We start from the raw sequence: 24,386 nt of genomic DNA, 5'->3' as shown, positions 1-24,386 counted from the left end.
CGATGGCTTTTGCACCCTAACGTCCTAGGCGGCGTCCCCGCGCCACCCTGCGGTAACCTCATAGTAGACAACCACCTCATATGGGAAATCCGGGTCCTTAGTGCGTTTCCCCACTGCTCCCCCAGCCACCCTCCAGCAACTTGTCCCTCCCCTCCGTACACGTCCCGCCCCGTGCGCTGCCACGTGATGTGACCCATTCGCCAGCTTATAGGCACTAGCTCCACCCCCCGCCCCCGCCTTGCCCTCTGCTCGGCGCGCCGACACGTGATGCGGCTCACCGCCAGCCAATGAGCACGGCCCTTGCCTCGGGCCCCGCCCCGCGCGCCGTGGCCGTTTGAAGTGACTAATTTCTGTCATATGACTGAGGCGCCGATGGGGGTGGCGGGGTGGCTCTAGGAGCGGGGCTCTAGCAAACTCCCTGCGGAGCGACCCCAGCCTGGCGGTGGCTAGCATGGCACCTACGTTGTTTCAGAAGCTCTTCAGCAAGAGGAGCGGGCTGGGCGCGCCCGGCCGGGACGCTCGGGACCCGGATTGCGCATTTAGGTAGGGCGCTGTGGGCCGGCGGGGCGGGGGGCGCGGGGCGCGGAACCGGTGGCCTTGTTTGCTCAGACTCCAGGGGCGCTGGGGCCTTTAGCGCCTAGGCCCGAGCCGCAGTGCCCCGTCGGAACTTGGCCAGCGTTGGAGAGGGGCTGGGCAGCTGCGGACCTGGCGCTCGATGGTTGGAGTTAGGTACACCTAACCCCACAGCCTTTGCCCCTTCCCCTTCCTCGGGGCTGGTTTGTTTACATCCCTTCGGGCAGCCACGCGCTGCTCTGCTCCTGCGGACTAAGCACCGCGGCCTGAGATGTTAATTCTATGCGCCTTATTGGCGTCGAAGAGTTGGGGACAGGCTGGATTGGACCTCGGCCGCCGTCCTTCGACCGAGAAGTTTTCCCCTCCTCCCTGCGACCAGTCGCCCTTCGCGTGCTGGCGTCCAGCTTGGGTGATTTTGTGGAGGGTGCAGCACGGTTTGGCCAGCTTTAGAGTGTGGAGAAGGCTGGAGTAGCGAGGAGACAAGGTCCCGTTCTTTCAGGTTTCTTGGAAACTAAAATTGAAGGTGTGTTTTACTGGGCCGAGCGACCTCACTGTAGTGGAAGGAGAAATGTGAAACCCAGGAGTATGGGGTTACTATTGACCAGACTGAAGCATGGCTGAATCGAGTGAAGTATGGCTGTAAGAATTGGCCATAGACTCTTCCGCTTAGAATTCTTACTAAAAAGGAGTGTTCTAAAAATTGAAAACGGTAGCAGAATATTTTATGGTATTACAGGATTTGATAATTTTTGGTTGCAGTACCTGTTGCTCGTAGAGTAACTTTTAGAATTGTAAGACTTAAACTTGGTTTCAGGGTAAAATTTCATCATGAAATTGGATTTAAAGAAGAGATATATGTTTTCCAAACAGCCTTCATACTTGTTACCATGTGGAAACTTAACATAACTAGGCTAAGTGTCATCACTCAAACCTGGTAGGATAGCAGAGAGCCCAGTTGTACAGTTGTGATAGGGAAAAAATGACAATCTGTCATATTTTGCAGCATTCAGAAGTGTGAAATGACTATATCATACAGGTTTAAAGTTTGATATTCTTCAGGTCACATTAATAAACATTCAGTAAATCCATGTGAAATTGAAGTATTAAATGGAAAGAAATTTAACTGACTTTCAGAGGAAGTTGAACATCATGGAAAAATTGTTAGTAAAAGTAACAGTTCTCTAGGTATTGGTCTTTTTCCACTGGGAAATAAATGTCTAGATATGCTCATCTAATGACTTTCTTTAACCTTTTTTTTTTTTTTTTTTAAACTGCTTTTCCTTTGAAAAATGCAAGTGCAGTCTAGATAATAATTGCATTGAGCCACCCAGTAATTCAAGAAACAATAGGAAGTAGGTTGTGGAGAGATATTTTAAGATGTGACATTTGAATCTCCAGTTGCTTTCCTTTTTTGGGGGGCAAAGATTGACTTTGTGTACCAAATTTCCAAGAGTCTGAAGTTACTTATCCAAAAAAAACCATTTTATTGTCTATTTTTAAAAATGTATAGTGTGCTGTATAGTTGTGAAATATTACCTTTAAGTTGTCAAACCACTTTCTCATCACTTATCTTATTTGGTATTTCACAACCCTGTGAGATAGGGCAAGAAGTAGTGTAATCATATAGTCCATTCTCCAGTGCAGTAATTGCAGTAAATATAAAACTGATTGCTATAGAAATAAAATATATGCAGATGTATTTATGAGAAAGTGAAAACTGGTTGTCACCTGGTAAACTGCAGGTGTAATCAATCCATATCTTTTTTTATTTTTCCCAATAACTTCATTGAAGTATGTATTATTTACACACAATTGATCCATTTTAAGTGTACAGTTCCATGAGTCTTGGTATATGTACATATACCAGTCAAGTTTTAGAACACTTCTGTCACCCAACAAGTACCCTCATGCCCCTTTACAGACTGTCTGCAAAGCCTCCTTATCCAGGATGATCATTGATCTGTTTTCTGTCATTATAGTTTTGACTTTTTTAGAATTTTATATAAATGTAATCTAACTTTAATCTTTTTTGTCTGGCTTATTTTCACTTAGCATGATAATTTTCAGAGCCATTTTTGTTGTATCATTAGTTTCTTTCATTTTATTGCTGAGTAGTATTTCATTGTATGACTATACCACAATTTTTTTATCCTTTTACTGGTTGATGGCCAAATCCAGATTTGGGCTATTATGAATAATTCTTCAGTGAATATTTGTGTTTAAATTTTTAGGCAGACGTATTTTTCATTTTTCTTGGGCCAATACCTAGGGGTGGAATTGCTGCCAGGTCATATGGTGAGCGTATGTTTAACTTATTAAGGAATTGCCAAAGTTTTCCGAAGTAGTGTACCATGTTGCATTCCCACAGAAATATATGAAGGATACAGTTGCTCTGCATCCTCTCCAGTAGTTGGTATTGTGAACCTCTTTGATTATAGCCATTTTAGTGAGTGTGTAGTGGTATCTCATTTTTAATTTGTTTTTTTTTTTTTAATTTGTGTTTTAGTAATGACTAATGATGTTCAGCATCTTCTTACGTTACCTACATTTTTGAGTAGACTAAAATTTGTTGTTCATTCCAGTATACCATGGCTTCCTTTCTGGAATCCTTTTTTGGTTTTGTTTTCTTTTAGGCAGCTTAAATTGCTAAATCACATGTGGGCACAGTTATTCATTGGCAACTAATTGTAGCTCAGCCTATAAGAAGGTAGCTCCAAAGGAGAGACTTTGATAAAGAGGCCTTAGCAGTTTTTCAGTAAGGTATTTCATGGTTACTCTTGGAAGAAATTTGTCAGGTACCACCCTCTTCCCCCAGGTCTTCAATCCTTACTCTAGAAATTTGTATGTCTGTCTAGAAAGCTTCTTGAGCCAGAGATGAGTTTGAAGGCTATTACAGGGAGGATATTCCTTCAGTCATTTAAGAATTAAAACAATGATTTGTTTTCATGAAGAGAATTTGGGAAAGGAGGTGCTTTCTAGGAGAATACTTATATCACCCAGAAGGCTTATATTTCTGGGTGAGATATAAGCCCAATAACTTCAGTACATATAAAAATGATTGCTTTAAAAAAGAGAACTCTACTATGGTGAAAAAGGTTGTTTCAAAGTTAAATGTCTGTGGGACATAATTCATGTTTTGTTCAAAAACCTTTCTATATTTATGTTTTATTCCTAATGCATTGAACATTTGTTCTCATTATTTGTGGCATGGATTTTTTTTTTTTAAATTAAGGGAAGTTTTGGGTTTACAGAATAATTGTGAATAAAATACAAAATTCCCATACACCACCCCACCACCAACACTTGAGTTTGTGTGGAAAATTTGTTACAATTGATGATAGAAATTTTTTGTGATTCTATTTTTTAACAGTAGTTACATTTGTTACAATTGATGATAGACTATTAAAGTAGTATTATTAATTGTTGTCCATAGTTTACATAGGTGTAGTTTTTCCCCATATTCTCAACCTATTATGTATTTTTTCATGCATGTCTTTATTTTATTACTCATCTATTCATACATTGTATAAAGGGGGTGTCAGTCCCAAGGTTTTTACACTTACAGGGTCATAAGATGAAAGCTGTATAGTTATACAATCATTATAAAAAGATCAAGGCTACTGGATTACATTTCAATAGTTTCAGGTGTTTCCTTCTGGCTACTCTGTGTAGCATGGATTTTTAACCTGTTGTAACAACTCTTTTAATTGGTCTATTTGTCTTTACTCTTGCCTTTTTCCAAACTACTCTGAACATTTCATCCTTAAATAAAATTCAAATTCTGATCATGATCAGCGGGCAAAATGGTATAGAATTTAATATTTCCATTACAGGGTTATTTATTTATTTATAATTTTTTTCTTGCAATTTTATTTAGATATAGTCACATGCCATGCAGTAATCCAAAGTGTTCAAACACTTGTTCACTGTATCATCATATAGTAGTGCCTTATCACCACATTCAATTTTTGAACATTTACATTACTCAGGAAAAAAAAAAAAAGAATAAAAATAAAAGTAAGAAACAACAGCCAAAACAACCCATCTCCCCTATCCTGCCCTATTATTCATTTACTTTTTTGTCCCCATTTTTCTACTTATCTTTTCATACACTGGATAAAAGGAGTGTGAGCCACAAGGTTTTCTACAATCAACATGGTCACACTGTATAAGCTATATAGTCATACACTTGTTTTCAAGAAACAAGGCTGCTGGGTTGCAGTTCAACAGTTTCAGGTATTTCCTTCTATCTATTCTAATACACTAAAAACTAAAAAGGGATATCTATATAATGCATAAGAATAACCTCCAGAGTGACCTCTTGACTCCATTTGAAATCTCTCAGCCACTGAAACTTTACTTTGTTTCATTTCTCTTCCCCTTTTTGGTCAAGAAGTCTTTCTCAGTCCCACGATGCCAGGTCAAGACATCCCTGGGAGTCATGTCCCACATTGCCAGGGAGATTTACACTGTTGGGAGTCATGGCCCACATAGTGGGGAGGGCAGTGAGTCCACCTGCCAAGTTGGTTTAGAGAGAGAGGCCACATCTGAGCAACGAAAGAGGTTCTCTGGGGGTGACTCGTAGCACAATTTAAAGTAGGCTTAGTCTCTCCTTTGCAGTAACAGGCTTCAAAAGGGCAAGCCCCAAGATCGAGGGCTTGGCCTACTAAATTGGTAGTCCCCAGTGTTTACGAGAATATGAGGAATTTCCCAAGTGGGTAAATTTAACATTTCCACAGTTTTCCCCAGGTCCTGAAGGGGGCTTTTTTCAAATACTTCTTTATCCTCTGCCCAGATTACTCTGGGATGTATTGGGGCTTCACACTAACCTGTATGAACAAACCAGATCTCACTCCTTATTCAAAGTTCCATGTAATTATGGTGTTTGAATAAGCTGACCATGCAAGTTAAATTATATAGCGTGCTACAGTAAGTAAAGATTTTTCCACCATCTCTACTTTTGGTCTCATGCAGAAGTTGAAATTTTAAAATACAGTCAGTATCATCCTCTGCTCTTTAGTCTGTTTTACCTTAGTTCCAACCAAGGCCATTTTGTTCATATCTCTAATTGAAGTCTGAAAAGCTTCTTTAACTTAAAATTTGCTGTATGGGTTACAGAACTCTAGCTACTGAACTCTCGTTCTGAGTCTCAGGTTTCTCCCAGATACCTGAAGTTCCAGGGACCAACCAGATTATCCACAAGAGCTCAGCATCTCAGAATCTAGAAATAGCTGTTACAACTCAGAAATAAAGGTAACTGCTGTAAGAGCTTACAATCTAGGAACCATTGCAGTAAGCCTTCCCCTGATAACCTGTGCTGTCAGATTCAATTCTCAGTTTGCCCATTATAGTTAGTCCTTATTAATGTCTGTCTTTTCATTTCTGGCTCATTTCATGCAGCATACTGGCCTCAAGGTCCATTTACCTAGTTGTGCACCTCACAGCTTCATTCCTTCTTGCAGCCACTCAATATTCCATTGTATGGATACACCACAGTGCAATCGATGTACCCTTAGGGCACCTCCATCCATTGCGAATCATGAATACTGCCACCATAAACACCAGTGTGCAAATGTCCGTTCGTGTCCCTGCTCTCAGTTCTTTCAAGTATATACCCAATAATGGTGTTGTAGGACCACATGGCAACCCCATACTTAGCTTCCTGTGGAACCACTACACCACCCTGCAGATGGGCTGCACCATTCTACTTCCCCATCAGCAGTGACTAGGTACATCTACAGGGTTATTTTAAGGATTCAAAGCAATAAGCCATGTACGGTACTTAACACAGTGCTTAGCACATGGCTTTCAGGAACCAGAAATTGTTGTTAATATGATGATGTCACTCTTTTGGGTAAAACCATTCAGTTTCTGGGTCCTGATTCCTTTAAGTGGACCTACATGGTATGGCTTTTGCTAATTCTATATAGCTTGGAATATTTTTTTCCATGAGCTTTCTCTCTTGTACGTTCTCTCTCTCTCTCTCTCTCTCTCTAACATAGTTTTGTTCTGTTATATGTAACAGAATTAACAGAAATTTCTTAAGATTACCTATTCTTAGTTTGTATTTATGTTGTTTCACTTGTCAGTATGGGACAGAATGTCTTTTTATGGTAGGTTTGTTTGAATCAAAATTCTAAGGGTCTGCATATAGTATTTGCAGTTATAGTTCTTAAATAATTTTTATTCTATAATATTCTCCCCCCCCCCGTTTAAAAATGATTTGCTGTCAAAACTGGGTAATTTTTCCTTTAAAATTTTCCACATACCGTATTTAGCTATTTGCTTCCTTTTGGTTTCCTTTATTTTACTGGTTCCCAGCAATTTGTTTTAACAAGCTGGGTGATTCTGATGTTCAAGTTTGAGAGTCATAGATTTAACTTATTCCTGTATTTCCTGGAACACGGTAGTTAGATTTAGATACTTTATTAGATTCAGGTTCAGTTTTTTTTATTTTAAATAAAAATATTCCATAGATGTTGCTATGTATTTCCTATCCATCAGAGTTGTATAATGTCTGGTCCCACTTTTAGTGATGCTAAGATTGAGTAATGGTATCAGGTGATATCAGGTGATATCTATTATAAAAGTTCCCTTTCCCCCGTGGTTTTAGCATCCTTTATTGATTGTTGCCTAAATCCATAGTTTTCTTAGGACTGCGAAATGTTGCTATCCTAATTCTTTAACTCTTTCCGCATTTATTTACTGAAACAGCTTTCCCTTATCACCTATTTGATTACCTTTTATTACAGGAAAAACAGCATAATAGTTTGATTGCTTCCCTTTATTAATTTTCAGAGTATTTGAATTGGTGCCCTGACAACTTATATGGTGTTCAATGAAGGTTTTCCTTTTTAATTATCATTTTTTAGTGTCATTATGAACTCTTGGATTTTAATGTGTTTTAATCCATTGCAGTCAAATCGTCCCATTTTTGACCATTGGGAGCATTTTCAAATTGACTTCTGCGCCCTTTTGACATGATCTTATTAGTCTTTGATTTCTTCCTGCTTTCTTCTGGCCTTATTTTCATCTATGCTCCCCCTTCTAAAATTTCATCATCTTGGGCTTGTTTTAGGGTCTGGGATGTACCATGCTATACTGCTCCCTCTTCTTGGCGTAATCTCTTTACTTTTTTTGTTTTGCTAACTTCTAGTGATGATCTGGGCTCAGCCTAATTATCCCTTTCTCCAGGGAGCCTTTTCTGATTTCTCCAGACTAGGTTATTAGGTCCCAGTGTAACTTGCTCCCATAGCATACTGCATTTCTCTGTGACATATTTGTCATCACTTGTTTCATCCTCTCTTCCTTGCTTGTATGAGAGATCTTTTCAGCTTAAAGGTGCATTTTGGACTTAGAACTCATAGATCCATCTAATGTGTTTGTTTGTGGGTAGTGGATACCTTGGTTTCTGGTTTGAACACTTAGATAGATCCTACTTTCTGAGGGAGAGAAAATATACCGTGGAGGCCTAACTTGAACACTGTCAAAAGTAGCAGTCTTTTCTTCTGTTTTCTGTCAGAGAACACTTTATATCCTTCATAGCTCTCTTTACAATTTATTGTTTTACTTATTTATCATCTGGTCTCCCTGAAGTTTACATTGTTGTGCTATTGTATAGCACAATGCCTGGCACAGGATGCATGTTCAGTAGGTATTTCCAGAATGAGTAAATGAAATAACAATTCTAGGAGCAGACAAAGAGAGTAAAAAATTGTTTGGACATTTGGTCTAGTTTTAATTGCCAGTAAGACATCCAGTAAGAGCTGTTCAGTTGACAGTTAAAGTGAATCTGGATTTCACAGGAGAGGTTCGGACTGGAGATAAAAACTTGACTTATGGTCAGTAATTAACTTATGGTCAGAATTAAAACTGTGGAATGGATGGGCTCATCTAGGAAAAGAATGTAGATAGGAAAGTGGAAAGGAGCCAAGCCTTGCCTTGAGGAAATGTAAGATGTGTGGATCTGGGACAGGAAGGCCTATGGAGAAGGAATTGCCAGAGAGATAGGAAGGAAACCTGGGGTATGCAGGGTTAGGAAAGTCCCAGAAAGGGAAGTGTTTAAGTAATGAGGGAACTGTGTTATATACTGACTGCTGACAAGTCTTTTAAGGTGAGAAACAGAAAAGTGTCCTTTGGATTTGCAAAATTGGGTGATCTTATTTTCAGGGGATGTGTTTGTGGGAGAAATGAGATGTGGAATAAACATGAGGATATGGTCTCACTGCTGAGCTTTCTATGTATTATTTCTGTAGGGGAGAAATATGCAGAGCCAAGTTATTTTTTCACTTCCAGTGTGCTGATTTAACATCACATTTTGAACTTCTGAAGTTCTTACAAGTTCAGTTGTTAACATTGTCAATGGTTGTAAACATTATGTTTCAGAAACTTTGTTTTTTAAATGTGATTTTTAAAGATTGGCTCCATTCACGAGGATTTTTATTATAGATTACTATACCTCCATAAATTGTACCGTTTAATCCCATATTAGAAGTAATAGAAAATGAATTATAATATTCTTTAAAGAGAATCCTGTGGGATCATATCTTTCTTATTGAAGTAGGAAGTTGTAAGTAATTACTTGGTAATGCACTGTGGAAACAATATTTAATACTAAAAGTCTAATTTTACAATAAGGAATACCATTACAACTTTTATTGTTAATTTGATTTGCATTTTCATCCCTAAGTAGTGGAATTAGATTTGTTTTTTAGAGCTATGTTTAATGAAAGAAAATAGGTGAAAAATATAGCTTCAAAATTCAGTTTAAGTAATTTGGGCCTCATTTCTTAATAACGTAATTGCTGTTTTAAGTCTTGCTGAGTTTAAGTTACCTTTTAAGAAAGACTTGCTTAAAAAAACTCCCTTGTAAAACATAGTGGATTCTTTTTTATTTAAAAGAGTTCTAAGTCAGTCTCTCCTACTCTTATTTCTGTTCCTGGCACCACCATTCTATTTGTCTACTAAGCTGAAAATTAGAGAATCATCTTTTATTCCCTCTTCCTCTCTGATTGCCATTTTGGTCATTTATTAAGCCTATTGATTGTAATTCGGCAATACTTAGTTCTTTTCCATTTCCACCGCCATCATTTCATTCTGACTCCTGATGCCTCTCTTAAAAATTTGCCGTAAGTTTTCCACTTCTTGTGTGTTATCCTTCATACCATTCTGTTTAATTGATCTTCCTAAATAATTATGAACCAATCACTCAGAAACTTTGACTCTCTTTTGTGTAATGGAGGATTGTTCTGTGCCCTGCACTGTTTTAAGTGCTTTACATAAATCTCATTTAATTCTTACAATAGCTTTATAAAGTAGGTCGATAATCCCCATCTTAAAGTCAAGGGAACTGAGGCACAGAGAAATTAAGTATCTTGACCCACAGCTTGTAAGTGATGACATTATGATCTGCACTCATAAATTTTAGTTCCCAGAACCTTTGTTCTTAACGAATTCCAGTCTCCTCAACTTGGCTTATCAGCCTCCTCTAGAGGTGTAGCTTAGTGTGATGGACGTGACTTTAGATCTCTAAGTAGTCTTTGTATATATAACGTTGGGAAACAGTGTCACGTAGTCATTAAAGGTGGGGTATGTGTGTGCATGATTATGCCTCTTGGTTTTGAAATCAGACTTTTTGGTTTTTAGCCTGAGCTCTGTCATCAATAGCTGTGTCTTCAGGCTTCATTGTTTTATACCATCATAACATGCTGGAAGCAGTTCTTCTGGGTATCCCATCTCATTTCACTCCATCTAAGTGACTCAGTAGTCCAGGATTTCCAGCAAAAGTCCTAAACTCTGTGCCAAACATACCCTGTTTGGCTTAGGCCTGTGTTACCTATTTCAATTACTGTGGCAAGGGGATGGAGTTGCTCTGATTGTTGTAGCCCACCTAGAACTAGTGGTGAGGTCAGTCTCATCCAAAGTGTTGATTGGAGGAGGGAAGTGGATGCTGGAGAGAGAGTCCCAGTGTCCACTGCACCTATCTTCTTAAGAGTTGTTTTGAGAATGAAATGGCATGATAGGCACTCAAGTGGTAGAATTTTTTCCCTCTCCTCCTCACCCCCCAATTTCTCCTTTCTAGTCTTCTTTCTAGTTGCTATTCTGGAGTGGGCTCTGAATTGGACTACTTATGTTTTCTGGGAATTCTCTGATTCCCTCCCACATTCATATGTTTGTACACTACTTGGAATATGGCTCTAACACATCTTTAAGATTCCCATAGAACCCACATTTCTCCTGTATTTCCCCATCATGGCAGTTATTTTCCTGTGATGTAATTGCTTGTTTATGTGTCTGTCTCCTTCACTGATTGTAAGTTCTGTAAAGGCACAGCATTTGTTGTCTAGTTTAGTGCTGTATTCCTGGTGCCTGGTTCAAAGAAGGCATTCAGTAAATATTTGTTGAATGAACAGATTGGTAAAAAAATAGTCACTGAGCTGAAAAAGTCCTAATTCATTAACAAAGATGTTCCTATTTTGATTTATTTGCCTAAAGTAGATTATGGAATCTTCATTTTTTTAGAAGGTTTTTTCCACTTTCTGAGTAAGTTAAGCAGATTTCTCTTTGATACCAGTTTTTATCAAGGTAAAGATAAATTTCATTGTTGTTTTCATTTTTTTTTTTAGGATTACAAGGATGGCCCAACATTCCAAAATAGGTTAAATCCCCCATTTATACCTCTTTCAATACCTTGTACTTTCCCTTCCTACCATTTATAACACTCATAATTCATTTGTGTGTTTGTGCGTGTGTGGCTATACATATGTCTCGGTATTTCCTGAATGGATAAAAGAATGAAAAAAATGACTAGTGAACTCTTTTTGGTAATGAGAGTTTATTTGAAGAACACAAGAGGTTTTGAAGTACCATGAGATGACTTTTCCATTTGAGCTTTCTGGTGGACGTTATGGGGAACAGGAGCTTCTCAGCTTGCTAAGTGAACCTTATGGGGAACAGGAGCAACAGTTGAACCTATTTCTTTTAGACAGAGCAGAGCTCTAGGGATCTGCTTGCTTGGACTCACAGTGCCCAATATGAAGTATCCCTTGACACAAAAGCGTTTTATCCCAAGTCACCTCAGAGGTGATGGGCTTCCTTCAAGATCTCCCTAGTCTAATCCTAGTAGAGTGGCAGAGTTGATTTCAAGAGCTTGTGGGGTAATGAACCATCTCAGTTTATGCTGTTATGATCCCATTTAGAGTTAGCAGCCAGTAGGCTCTTAGTGGCTTTTTGACCTGTTTTCCCACCTTGCTGTGGTCTGTTTTATAATTTTTAAAGATTTCCATTTATATCAAGAAACTACAGATTGTGAAGTTAATAAGTTGATTAAAATGGAGTCTATCAATATTACTCCCATACATATAGATGACTTGTATTAATTTCTTGTTCTTTAGAATATGAAATATGTATACTATACATTTATAAGAAAATATAATGGAAATTATTAATAATTTAAATGTTATAAATTTTTATCAAAGGAATACTTGAAAATAGTTTAAACAGTAAAACCCCATGTTAGTGCACTAGCAATACCATGAGTGGCTCTTGGACCCTTGAAACTCCTACAGACTAACTGGGCATGCTCAGCCAAATTTTACACATTGAGGTTCTTGCTCTGCACCCCACCTGCCCCAGCAGCCAAAGCAGGGATATATTTCTAGTATTATAATAGCAGTTCCTCCTACCCTGCCTCAAACTCAGTCCTGATCCTAGAGCCAACCGCTTTTTCAATTCTTCTGTTATTTCTTTGGGTATTTACCTTTATGTCTCTAAATAACATGGATGTAATGTTTTTTTCTTGATATATTCATCTTAGATGTTTTTATTAATTTCCTGTATTAGTAATTAAAGATTGAGGTCTTTAACTCACATCTGCCACATAAGCTTCCCATTCATTCTTCCAATATTGCAATTTTTGGTTGATTTAAATGTTCAAGATTACTTATATTATTATAATGTAAATGTTCACTGCTGAGCTAAGTATATCTTAAATTTTCTTTCTTGTATTTTCTTTTCTTGGAGGAGTTTTATTTATTTATTTTTGTTTGCTTTGCTTTCTTTGAAAATTTTAAGTATTTCTGTATCCTTCAACAGCTCCATAAAACACCACCCTCAAAACAGCTTACCTCTTTGTTTAATCTGTCAGATAATTGATCAGTTCATATTTTTTCCTTCTGGACATATTCCTTTTGGAGTCCTCTCCCCTCCAGCTCCAGTCTTGACTCCTTGCCCTATAGACATGCTCTACAGCTGCTTTCATGAGGCTGCCTTTACTTTCCTTTGACCATTTTTTGTTTGGACCCCCTATTGATTGGCCTCCATGCCTTATTCCTCTTTGGCTTCTTCCCTTTGTTTGGTGGATCATATTCCTCCAGTAGCTTCCTAAGAAGTGTGTGTGAGATACAGTTTTCAAGATTTTCTGAAAATTCTTTATTTTCATGCTGTTTGTCATTCTGGTAGCTTTAGAATTTTAGGTAGAGAATCATTTTAACTCAGAAATTTGAAGGCATTTCTCCTCTGTTCTGGCTTCCAGTGCTTTTGCCAAGACGTTCAGAGTCACAACTCTTTACCTCCAAGGATCTTTCAGGAATTTTTTCTTTATGTTTGTTCTGAAATTTCACAGTTAGGTACCTTATTTATCAATTATTTATTTGTTAATACTTAAGGTGAGGGGGGTCATGTCAATCTGGAGACATTTTAGTTCTCCGTTACATCTTTTCTTTGTTGATTTTATCACCTCTTTCTTTCTTTGGTCTCTCTTTCTGGAACTTTTATTAATAAGATCTTCCAAAGAGATTCTCCTAGATTGAGCCTTCATTTCTTGAATTTTCCAATTTCTATTTTAAAATTTTTCTCTTCTGCCTCTGAGAGATTTCATCAACATTATTTTTGGACACATTTTTGTATTTTTATTTCAGCTATTATATTTTTATTTCCAAGACCTCATTTTTACTCTTTTTCTTAATCCCCCATTTCAGCCTGCGTCTCAGCGTCTTTCTTTGAAATCCCTAATGATCTGTGTCTAGTGTTTTCTTTGACAGTTTCTTAAGAGAATAAATGTCTGAACTGAGTAAGGGGTGGGGCTAAGAGAGTATGGGGAAGACCAACTTTCTATTATGTATATAGATTTTGATTCAGTTCCTCTCTTTATAATTCTGTGCTCCTCCTGCATCTTTACCTATGTTTCTAAGGCTTTTTCTTTTCGGGAGTTCTGAGGAGGCATATTTTTTGATTGCTCATTGATACCCCCATATATTGACAGTTAGGTTATAGCTGCTTTTGATTAAAAAATTTTTTTTTATCTTGGTAGCATATATACTGCTTATAATTTCCAATTTTAATTACTTTCAAACATACAATTCACTGGTAACTAATTATATTCAGATATTGTACTATCGTCACCTACATCCATTACCCCAACTTTTTGCTCACCTCTAACAGAAACTTTGCATCCATTGTGCAGTAACTCCCCCACTCCACCCCATCCCCCCATCTGTGGTAACCTGTAATCTATCTGTCTCTCTGAAATTTGCTTATTCTTGGTATTTCATATAACTGAGGTCATACACTATTTGTCTTTTGGTATCTGGCTTGTTTCATGTAATATTATGCCTTGAAGATTATCTATGTTGTAGCATGGATCAGAACTTCATTCTTTTTTAATGGCTGAAGAATATTCCATTGTGTATATATAGCACATTTTGTTTATCCACTCATGTGTTGATGGACACTTGGGTTGCTTCCACCTTTTGTCTCTTGTGAATAATGCTGCTATGAACATTTATGTACAGAGTGCCTCCTTTTAATTCTTTTGGTTACATACCAGGAAGGGGGTTGTTGGGTCATATGGTACTTCTGTATACTTTCTAAAGAACCGCCAACTGATTTCCAGTGGCTTCACCATTTTACAGTGCCACCAACAATGTATAAGGGTTTCTGTTTCTCTACATTTTTGTCAACACTTGTTATTTTCCTTATTTTTAAAATTAATAGCCCATGCTAGTATGTGTGAAGTGGTATTTCATTGTGGTTTTAATCTGCATTTTCCTAATAACCATTGATTGTGAGTATCTTTCCATGTGCTTATTAGTCATTTGTATATGTTCTTCAGAGAATTATCTATTCATATTCTTTGCTATTTTTAAATTGTGTTTTTTATGTTTTTATTGTTGAGTTGTTAAGAGTTCCTTATGTATTCTGGATATTAAACTCTTACCAGATAAAGTATTTCCATTATATTCTGTAGGTTCCAATATGTTCTGTAGGTTGTCTTTTCACTTTGTAACCTTTGGCATACAAAGGTTTTTCTAATTTTGAAGTAGTCTATTTTATCTATTTTTTCTTTAGTTGCTTGTACTTTTAGTGTCATATCTAAAAAAAAATCACTACCAATTACAAGATTACGAGGTTTTCTCCATATGCTTTCTTCTAAGAGTTTTATGGTTTTGGCTCTTATGTTAATGTCCTTGATCTATGTACACTTAATTTGTATATATGATATGAGTTAGTAGACCAACATAATTCTTTTGCAAGTGGATATCCAGTTTTCCCAGCACCATTTGTTGATGAGACTGTTCTTTCCCCATTTAGTGAACTTGGCATCCTTGTCAAAAAGCAGATTAGACCTAACAGATATATACGGAACACTCCACCCAGTACCTGCAGAATATACATTCTTCTGAAGTACACATGGATCATTCAGGATAGACCATATGGTAGGCCACAAAAAAGTCTCAATAGGCAGATGGTGGCATAGAGAGGAGTGCAAGCTTGTTTGTCCCCCTGTAACAACAGGGAAAAACTAGTAAATCTGGAATAACTGCGGGGGGACAAATGTGACTGCTCACTCATCATATACCAACATGAGTTGAAAGGAATCCCCGAGATCGCAGCATAAAATCTGTAAGTAAAAACTGTGGATCCAAGCTGGGATCTCCATCCCCCCATGTCTCAAACTGCAAAGCCTTGTAGTGCTAGAGAGCAGCACTCTCCCAGCAAGTGAATATAGCTCAGCTGAGCTCCAACTGGGGGTTTAATTAATAAACGTGGACTGCTCAATATGAGATAGAAATCCCCAACAGGCAGGCAGAGGCTTTTGGTGATGACTGACCTTGGAGAGCTGGAGGGAGGCCGCAGACTGGACCTGAAGGGGGTTTTCTGTCGTTTTTAAGCTCAGTGGAGAAAGCCTTAGCCATTTTCAGTTCCCAGTGCTCTGACCCAGACAAGGGTGGAGATAGCACAGGCAGAGACTATTCAAATGTAAATGACCTCGCCCTAGGGGTGTATTTTCCCTACAAGGAAGAAGGTCGTGCCAAGCTGTACTACCCGCCTTCCATTCAGAACCAGACCCCAGAGGCTGGGGGGAAACAGCCACGGGCCACACCTCCTTACACCAGTCTGGAGCTACAGGCTGACAGGCGCCAACTACTGGGTGGAAAAAGCACAGTGACTTGAGGCCTCACAGGTGTACCAGTCTTCTAAGACACAACCTCAGGGAGACGTGATACTATTGCCTCCTGCTGAGATCTGAGCCCGTTCTGGGCTGGGAAAACCTGATTGGGGTAACCAAGGAAATCAGATTCCCAGACAACAGAAAACTACAACCTACACTAAGAAAAACAAATATGGCCCAAAGGAACAAAGTTACACTTCAACTGGGATACAGGAATTTAAACAACTAATACTAAATCACTTCAAAAAGTTTAGGGAAGATATGGCAAAAGATATGAAGTATATAATGAAAACACTGGGCTTACATAAGGTAGAAATCAAAAGTTCAAAAAAACAACTGGCAGAATCTATGGAAATGAAAGGCACAACACAACAGATGAAAGTCACAATGGAAACATACAACAGCAGATCTCAAGAGGTTGAAGAAAACCCTCAGGAACTGGAGAACAAGGCACCTGAAAGCCTACACACAAAAGAACAGATAGAGGAAAGAATGGAAAAATATGAGCAACGTCTCCAGGAACTTAAGGACAAAATGAAATGCAAGAATGTATGTGTCATTGGTGTCCCAGAAGGAGAAGAGAAGGGAAAAGGGGCAGAAGAGGAAATAATGAAAATTTCCCATCTCTTAAGAAAGACATAAAATTATAGATCCAAGAAGTGCAGCGTACCCCAAACGGAATAGATCTGAATATGCCCATGCCAAGACACTTAATAATCAGATTATCAAAAGTCAAAGATAAAGAGAGAATCCTGAAAGCAGCAAGAGAAAAGTGATCCATCACATACAAAGGAAGCTTGGTAAGACTATGTGTGGATTTCTCAATAGAAACCATGGAGGCAAGAAGGAAGTGGTGTGATATATTTTAGATACTGAAAGAGAGAAACTGCCAACCAAGAATCCTATATCTGGCAAAACTGTCCTTCAAATATGAGGAAGAGTTTAAAATATTCACTGACAGACAGACAATGAGAGAGTTTGTGAATAAGATACCTGCTCTACAGGAAACACTAAAGGAAGCACTGCAGACAGAAAGGAAGAGACAGGAGTGAGAGGTTTGGAAAACAGTTTTGGGAGATAGCACAGCAGTGTAAGTAAACTGAACAAAGATGACTGTGAGTGTGGTTGAAAGAGAAAGGTTAGGAGCATTTGGGACACCAGAACGAAAGACAGAGAAAAGATAGAGACTGGAACTGTATAACTTAGTGAAACCTGGAGTGGTCAGTGATTGTGATTAAATGTATAAATATGTTTTTAGATGAGGTAGAACAAATGATTGTCAACATTGCAAGGTGTTAAAAACAGGGTGGGATTGGGGGGAAATACAATCAATGTAAACTAGAGACTGTAATTAACAGAAACATTGTATTATGCTTCCATTAATATAGCAAAGGCAATATACCAGAGCTAAATGCATATGGGGGGGAGCATAGGGGAAGGGTAAGGGACTCCTGGCATTGGTGTTGTTGTGTCTTTATTCTACTGTAGTTTAATGCTATCTTTCCTTTTGTTGCTTTCTAGCTGTCATTTTTTTCCCTCTCTCTCTTTTTTCTTTTTCTTTTGTCTCTCTGCCTTCTTTGACTCTTCCTCTTCCTTTGTGGAAGAGATGGAGATGTCCTTATATAGATAGTGGCGATGTTGCTGAATTCTTAAATACGTGACTATCCAGGGAACCAACAATTGTTTACTTACAACAGAATGTATGGTGTGTGAACAAAACTGTCTTAAAAAGTGGGTTGATGAAGAAACCTTGAGGACACTATATTGAGTGAAATAAGTCAGACACATATGGACAAATATTGCAGGGTCTCGGTGATATGAACTAATTATAATATGTAAACTCATAGACATGAAATATAAGTTCCCAGGATATAGAATGAGGCTGAAGAATGGGGAGCAGTTGTTTATTATGAGCAGAGTGTTCAACTAGGATGAACTTTAATGTTTGGAAATGGACAGAGGTGATGGTAGCACATTGTGAGAATAATTAACAGTGCTGAATGGTGTGTGAAGATGGTGGAAGGGGTAAGCTCAGAGCTACATATGTCACCAGAAGGAAAGTTGGAGGTTAAAAGATGGGAATGTATAAAACAGTGAATCTTGTGGTGGACACTGTCCATGATTAACCGTAAAAGTATTAGAAATCCCTCTCATGCACTAGAACAAATGTATGACACTACAGCTAGAAGTTAATAATAGAGGGGCATATAGGAAAAAAATATATACCTATTGCAAAGTATATACTACGGTTAGTAGTATTTTAACATTCTTTCATCAACAGTAGCAAATGCACCTTACCAAAACTGTGAATCAGTAATAGAGGAGGCGAGGTTAAGGGTATGGGAGGATTTGAGTTTCCTTTTTTTTGTCTTTATTTCTTTTCTGGAGTAATGAAAACATTCTAAAAATTGAAAAAAATATTAATTGTGGAGATGGATGTACAGCTGTATGATGGTACCATGGGCAATTGATTGTACCCTTTGTGTCTTTGGAGTGTTGTATGGTATGTGAACAATCTCAATAAAAAAAAGTCTCAATAAATTTAAAATGATTGAAGTTGTTATACAAAGCATCTTCTCCAACAAGAGTGAAATGAAGCCAGAAGTCAGTAAGAGGGAAAACTGGAAAATTCACAAATATTTGGAAATTAAAACACTCTTAATCAGTGGGTCAAAGAAGAAATAACAAGGGAAATTAGGAAATATCTTCAGGCAAATGAAAATGAAAACACAGCATACTGAAATTTATGGCCTACAGTGAAGGCAGTGGTAAGAATTTTTTCAAATCAATAACCAAACTTAACTTTACATGTGGAGGAACTAGAAACAGAAGGAAAATTAAACGTAAAGTTAGTAGAAGGAAAGAAATAATAAAGAGTGGAGATAAATGAAATAGGGAATAGAGAATTCAGAATAAATGAAACTGAAAGTTGATTCTTTGTAAAGATCAATAAAATTGACAAATCTTTAGCTAGACTGACAAAGAAAAGAGAGTACAGAAATAACTGAAATCCAAAATGAATGTGGAGAGCATTACTAAGCATTGCTACTACTGGTTTTGCAGAAATTACAAAGGATTGTAAGGGAATACTGTGAACAATTATATACCAACAAATAAGGTACTCTGGAGGAAAACAGACAAATTCCTATAAACACACAATTTACCTAAACTGACTCAAGAAGTAGATCTCAGCAGATCGATAACAAGCAAAGAGATTGAATCAGTAATCAAAAACTTCCAGCAAAGTCCAGGGACAGACAGCATCACTGGAGAATGCTACCAAATATTCAAAGAAGAATTAACACTGATTCTTCTCAAACTTTCCCCAGAAATGGAAGAGGAGGAACTCTTCCTAACTCATTCTATGAGGCCAGCATAGAATCTGGCTGATACCAGAGCCAGATACACATTAGAAGAAAAGAAAACTACAGACCAATATCTCTTATGAATATAGATGCAAAACTCCTAAACACAATACTAGCAAGTTGAATCCAACAGCGTATTAAAGATTAGACACCATGACCAAGTGGAATTTATCCCAGGAATGCAAGGATGGTTCAGCATAAGAAAATCAGGGTGACACTCGATATTAACAGAATGAAGGAAGAAAAATCACATAATTAACTTGCAGAAAAGGCATTTGACAAAATCCAACACCCTTTCATGATAAAAAACGCTTAGAAAATTGGAAATAGAAGGTAACATCCTCAACATGATAAAGGACATATATGAAAAATCCAGAGCTAACAGTTCTCAGTGGTGAAAGTCCAAAAGCTTTCCACTTAAGACCAGGAACAAGAAAAGGATGCCTGATCTCACCACTGCTATTCACCATTGTACTGGAAGTCCTTGTCTGAGCAATTAGGCAAAAAAAAGGTGTTTTAGTTTACTTGCCTGCTCAAGTAAATACCATGAAATATGTCAACTTTAAACAATGGGAATGTATTAGCTTATGGTTTTGAGGCTAAAGAAAGTCTAAGTAAAGGCATCTTGAAAGTGATGCTTTCTCCCCAAAGACTGTGGCATTCTGGGACTGGTTGTTGGCAATACTTGTTCCTTAGCTTGTCACATGACAAGGCACAAGGTGGCATTGCCTGGTCTCTCCCTTCTCTTTCGTGGTCTGTTGTTATTCCATTTCTGGCTGCTCCCTCTGTAACTTCTTTGTGTGTGCTGTTACTCTCGCTCTCTCTTTCTTTGAATTTCATTCCACGTATAATGGACTCCAGTAATAGAATTAAGACCCATCCTGATTGAGGTTGGTTATACCTTAACTGAAGTAACCTCACCAAAAGGTCCTGCTTAACAATGGATTCATGCCCACAGGAATAGATTAGATGTAAAGAACATGTTTTCCTGGGGTACATACAGCCTCAAGTCATCACAAAAGGCTTCCAGACTGGACAGGAAGAAGTAAAACTACCTGTATTTGCAGATGACATGGTTCTTTGTTTCGGAAATCCAGAGAATCCATAGAAAACCGCTAAGGCTATCAAATGACTTCATTTCAGTTGCAGGCTACAAGATTAACTTGCAAAAGTCATTTGTGTCTCCATTTACCAACAAAGACTATTTTGAAATGGAAATTCAAAAAAACAATTCCATTCACAAAAGCACCTAGGGATAAATTTTACCAGGGTGGTGAAGAACTTGTATGCAGAAAACTGTAAAACACTGTTGAAAGAAGGGAAAGAAGACCTAAAGAAATGCCAAGATACCCCAAGTTTGTGGATAGGAAGACAATATTATTTAGGTGTCAGTAGTACCCAGAGAGATCTGCATATCCATTGCAACACCTTTCAAAATCCCAGCAGCCTTTTTTTTGTAGAAATGAAAAAGTTGGTCTTCAAATTAATAAGGAATCTGTGGGGGGTTCCGAATAGCCAGTCAGTGTTCCAAAATAACACAGTTGCAGTTCTTGTACTTACCAATTTCAAAACTTACTACAAAGACACAGTAATCAAAACAGTGTGGCATTGGCATAAAGATAGACATATAGACCAATGGTATAGAATTGAGAGTTCAAAAATAAATCCATACAAATATGACCAGCTGCTTCTGATTTTGAAAAGTTCGACTTTTCATCTTCCAAATATTTATTGAAATCTTTTAATCATTGATATTCTCTCAAATTTTCTGTCTTAAAGATTTATGTCTATATTATAATTAATTTAGTGTCATTTTAGTGGGCTTTGACCCTGTCAGTGATCCCTGCTTTTAATCTGTTTCCTGAAAATTTAGAAAATTTTTTATTATGAAAAGCAAAGGGAATTCTGTGACATTTACCGTTACCCATTTTAACAGTTGTCAACATTTTTGTTGTCTTTTTTTCTCGTATATCTCACTCACCTTGTTTTAAATAGGTAAATATTACGCTTTAATATTGAATCTAATTTGATTTATTACTATTTAAAATATTTCACTATTATTACTATTATTATTTCCTATTGGGATATTTTAAAGAAAATTATAGAGATTGTGTCATTTTACTGGTAAATACTTGAGTATGAATCTTTAAAAGATTACTATTCTATGTAAAAAATGATTACTAATTTCTTAATATCCAGTACCCAGTCATTGTTTAATTTTCCCTGATTATTTCAGAAAGTCTTTTTTTATAGTTGGATGTCTGAAATAGGGCCTTAATAAGGTTCACATCATTTGTTGGTAGTATCTTCCAAACTTTGGATTTGGATATGATTTCTTCCTCATGGTGTCTGTGCCAGTTTGAATGTATTATGTCCCTCCAAACATCATTATCTTTGATGCAACCTTGTGTGGGCAGATGTATTAGTGTTGATTAGATTGTAATTCTTTGATTGAGTGTTTCCATGGAGATGTAACCCACCCAACTGCAGGTGAAAATTCTGATTAGATAATTTCTGTGGAGATGTGACCCTATCCATTCAGCATGGGCCTTTTTTAGTTCACTGGAGCCCTGTGAAAGCTCAGACAGAAGGAGTGAGCTTGCTACAGCCAAGAGGGACACTTTGAAGAATGGACAGGAGCTGAGAGAGAAGCTGCAGCTTACAGAGCGACATTTTGAAGATGGCCTTTGAAAGCAGAGCTTTGCTCTGGAGAAACTAAGAGAGGCCAAATGGCCCAAGAGCAACCACGAGGAACTACAGCCTAGAGAGGAACGTCCTGGGAGAAAGCCATTTTGTAACCAGAACCCTGGAGCAGTTGCCAGCCACGTTCCTTCTCAACTAACAGGTTTTCCAGACCCCATTGGCCATCCTCCAGTGAAGGTACCCCATTGTTGATGACGTCCCTTGGACACTTTGTAGCCTTAAGACTAACTTTGTAACCAAATTAACCGCCTTTTATAAAAGCCAGTCCATTTCTGGTGTTTTGCATCCCGGCAGCATTAGCAAACTGGAATAGTGTCCTCCACCTTGGTTCTTTCTCCACTTTATTTTCTTTAACTTGAGAGAGTAAAATCTGGAGGTTTGATTGGATTCAGATCCAAGATTTTTGTTGTTGTTTTCCATCAAGACTCCTTAGATGGTGTAATGTACTTCCCATTGCATTTCATCAGTAAGCACAGAACTTTTGGTTGACCCACTTTTCAGTGGTGCTAGGATTGATCAGGTGGGTTCAGATGGTGTCAACCTTATCCCTCCATTTAAAAATTGCTGATCAACCTTTCACCTAATGGTTTTAGCATCCACTGATTGTCATTACTAGGTTAATTACTTTAGTGATTCTCAAACTTAGCATATCTCAGAATCACCTGGAGGGCTAGTGAAAAACCACACAGAATGCTGGACACCACCCTCAAGAACTTGTATTTCTAACATGTTTCTAGGTAGTACTGATCTTGCTAGTAGCGGGACCACTCTTTTGAGAACCACTGTATTATTTCATTAGTGGTTGCAAAATGATGATTTACTAATTATTTCTGAAATTATTTTTTACAGGAAAGGAGGGATACATGTTTTATTTTCAAAATTTAAAAATATTTGGTGTTCTAGCAACCTTTATAGGTGACCAAAGAGGTTTTCTTTTGTTGTTTGTTTTTTAAATATTTGATTCAGTCCATTGCAGTCATTATATTTTTTGGTGAACCATCTTTGCACTGAGGAGCCTTTTCAGATTGTCTTCTGGGTCTTTGTGTGTGTATATATGTGTGTGCACATGTTAAAAAATATATAATATTAAGTTTGCATTTGAACTATTTTTAAGGTACAATTCAGTGGCATTAAATGTATTCACAGTTTTGTACAGTCATCATCACTATGTATGTCAAAAATATTTTTGTCATCTCAAACTGGAACTTTGTATCCATTAAGGAAAAACTTCCCCTCCCTCCAGCCCTTGGCACCCTCCAGTATGCATTCTGTTTCTATGCATTTATGTATTCTGAAGATTTCATGTAAGTGGAATCCTGTAATATTTGTTCTTTTGTTTCTGGCTTATTTCACTTAATATGAAGTTTTCAAGATTCCTTCGTCTTGTAGCATGTATCAGCATGCCATTCCTTTTTATGGCTGAATAATACTCCATTTTATCTAGTCATCTTTTTTTTTTTTGTTAGAGACATTGATTTACAGAAAACCCATGCATAAAATACATAGTTCCCATATACCGCCTTATTATTGACATCTTGCATCAGTGTGGTACATTTGTTGCAATTCATGAAAGAACATTTTTCTAATTATACTATAAAGTATAGTCCACTGTTTGTAATTGGGTAAACTGTGTTGTATAGTCCTGTTTTGTTTTGCTTAAAATTTTTATTCTAGTAACATATACGCAACCTAAATTTTCTCCTTTTAACCACGTTCACAAATGTAGTTAAGTGCTGTTAATTACGTTCACAGTGTTGTGTTACTATCACCACCATCCGTTACCAAAACTACAATCAACCCAAATAGAAACTCTCTACAATTTTAGCATTAATTCCCCTTTCCCTACCCCAACCCCAGCCCTTGGTAACCTATATTCTAGATTCTGACTCTGTGATTTGCTTTTTCTAATTATTTCGTATCAGTGAGATCATATAACGTATGTACTGCTGTCAAATCTTTTGTGTATACACCTAGAAATGGGATTGCTGGGTCATATGGTAATTCTGTACTTAATTTTCTGAGGAACTGCCAAACTGCCTTTCACAGTGGCTGCACCATTTTACATTCCCACCAACAATGAATGAATGTTCCTATTTCTCCACATCTTCTCCAACACTTGTAATTTTCTTTTCTTTTCAGTATTCTAGTGGGTATAAAATGGTGTCTCATGATTTTAATTTGCATTTCCCTAACAGTGAATGATGAGCATCTTTTCGTGTGCTTTTTGGCCATTTGTATGTTCTCTTTGGAGAAAAATCTATTCGAGTTTTTTGCCCATTTTTAAAATGGGTTGT

General features: G+C 37.6%; 1 protein-coding gene across 2 annotated transcripts in view; it reads left to right on the top strand.

Annotated features, from left to right (window-relative positions):
* Positions 1 to 379: 379 nt before the first annotated feature.
* FNIP1 (folliculin interacting protein 1) overlaps positions 380 to 24,386 on the top strand; it is a 182,033-nt gene continuing 158,026 nt past the window's right edge. For both annotated transcript variants that reach the window (XM_037802246.1, XM_037802245.1), the window contains exon 1: positions 380 to 543. In XM_037802246.1, coding sequence (XP_037658174.1) covers positions 452 to 543 — 92 coding nt within the window. In that variant the 5' untranslated portion in view covers positions 380 to 451. The remainder of the gene's footprint in view (positions 544 to 24,386) is intronic.

The sequence above is a fragment of the Choloepus didactylus genome, chromosome 13 (genome assembly GCF_015220235.1).
Source record: "Choloepus didactylus isolate mChoDid1 chromosome 13, mChoDid1.pri, whole genome shotgun sequence".
NCBI classification, from domain to species: Eukaryota; Metazoa; Chordata; class Mammalia; order Pilosa; family Megalonychidae; genus Choloepus; species Choloepus didactylus.
This window is presented reverse-complemented; position numbering and strand designations above follow the sequence as displayed.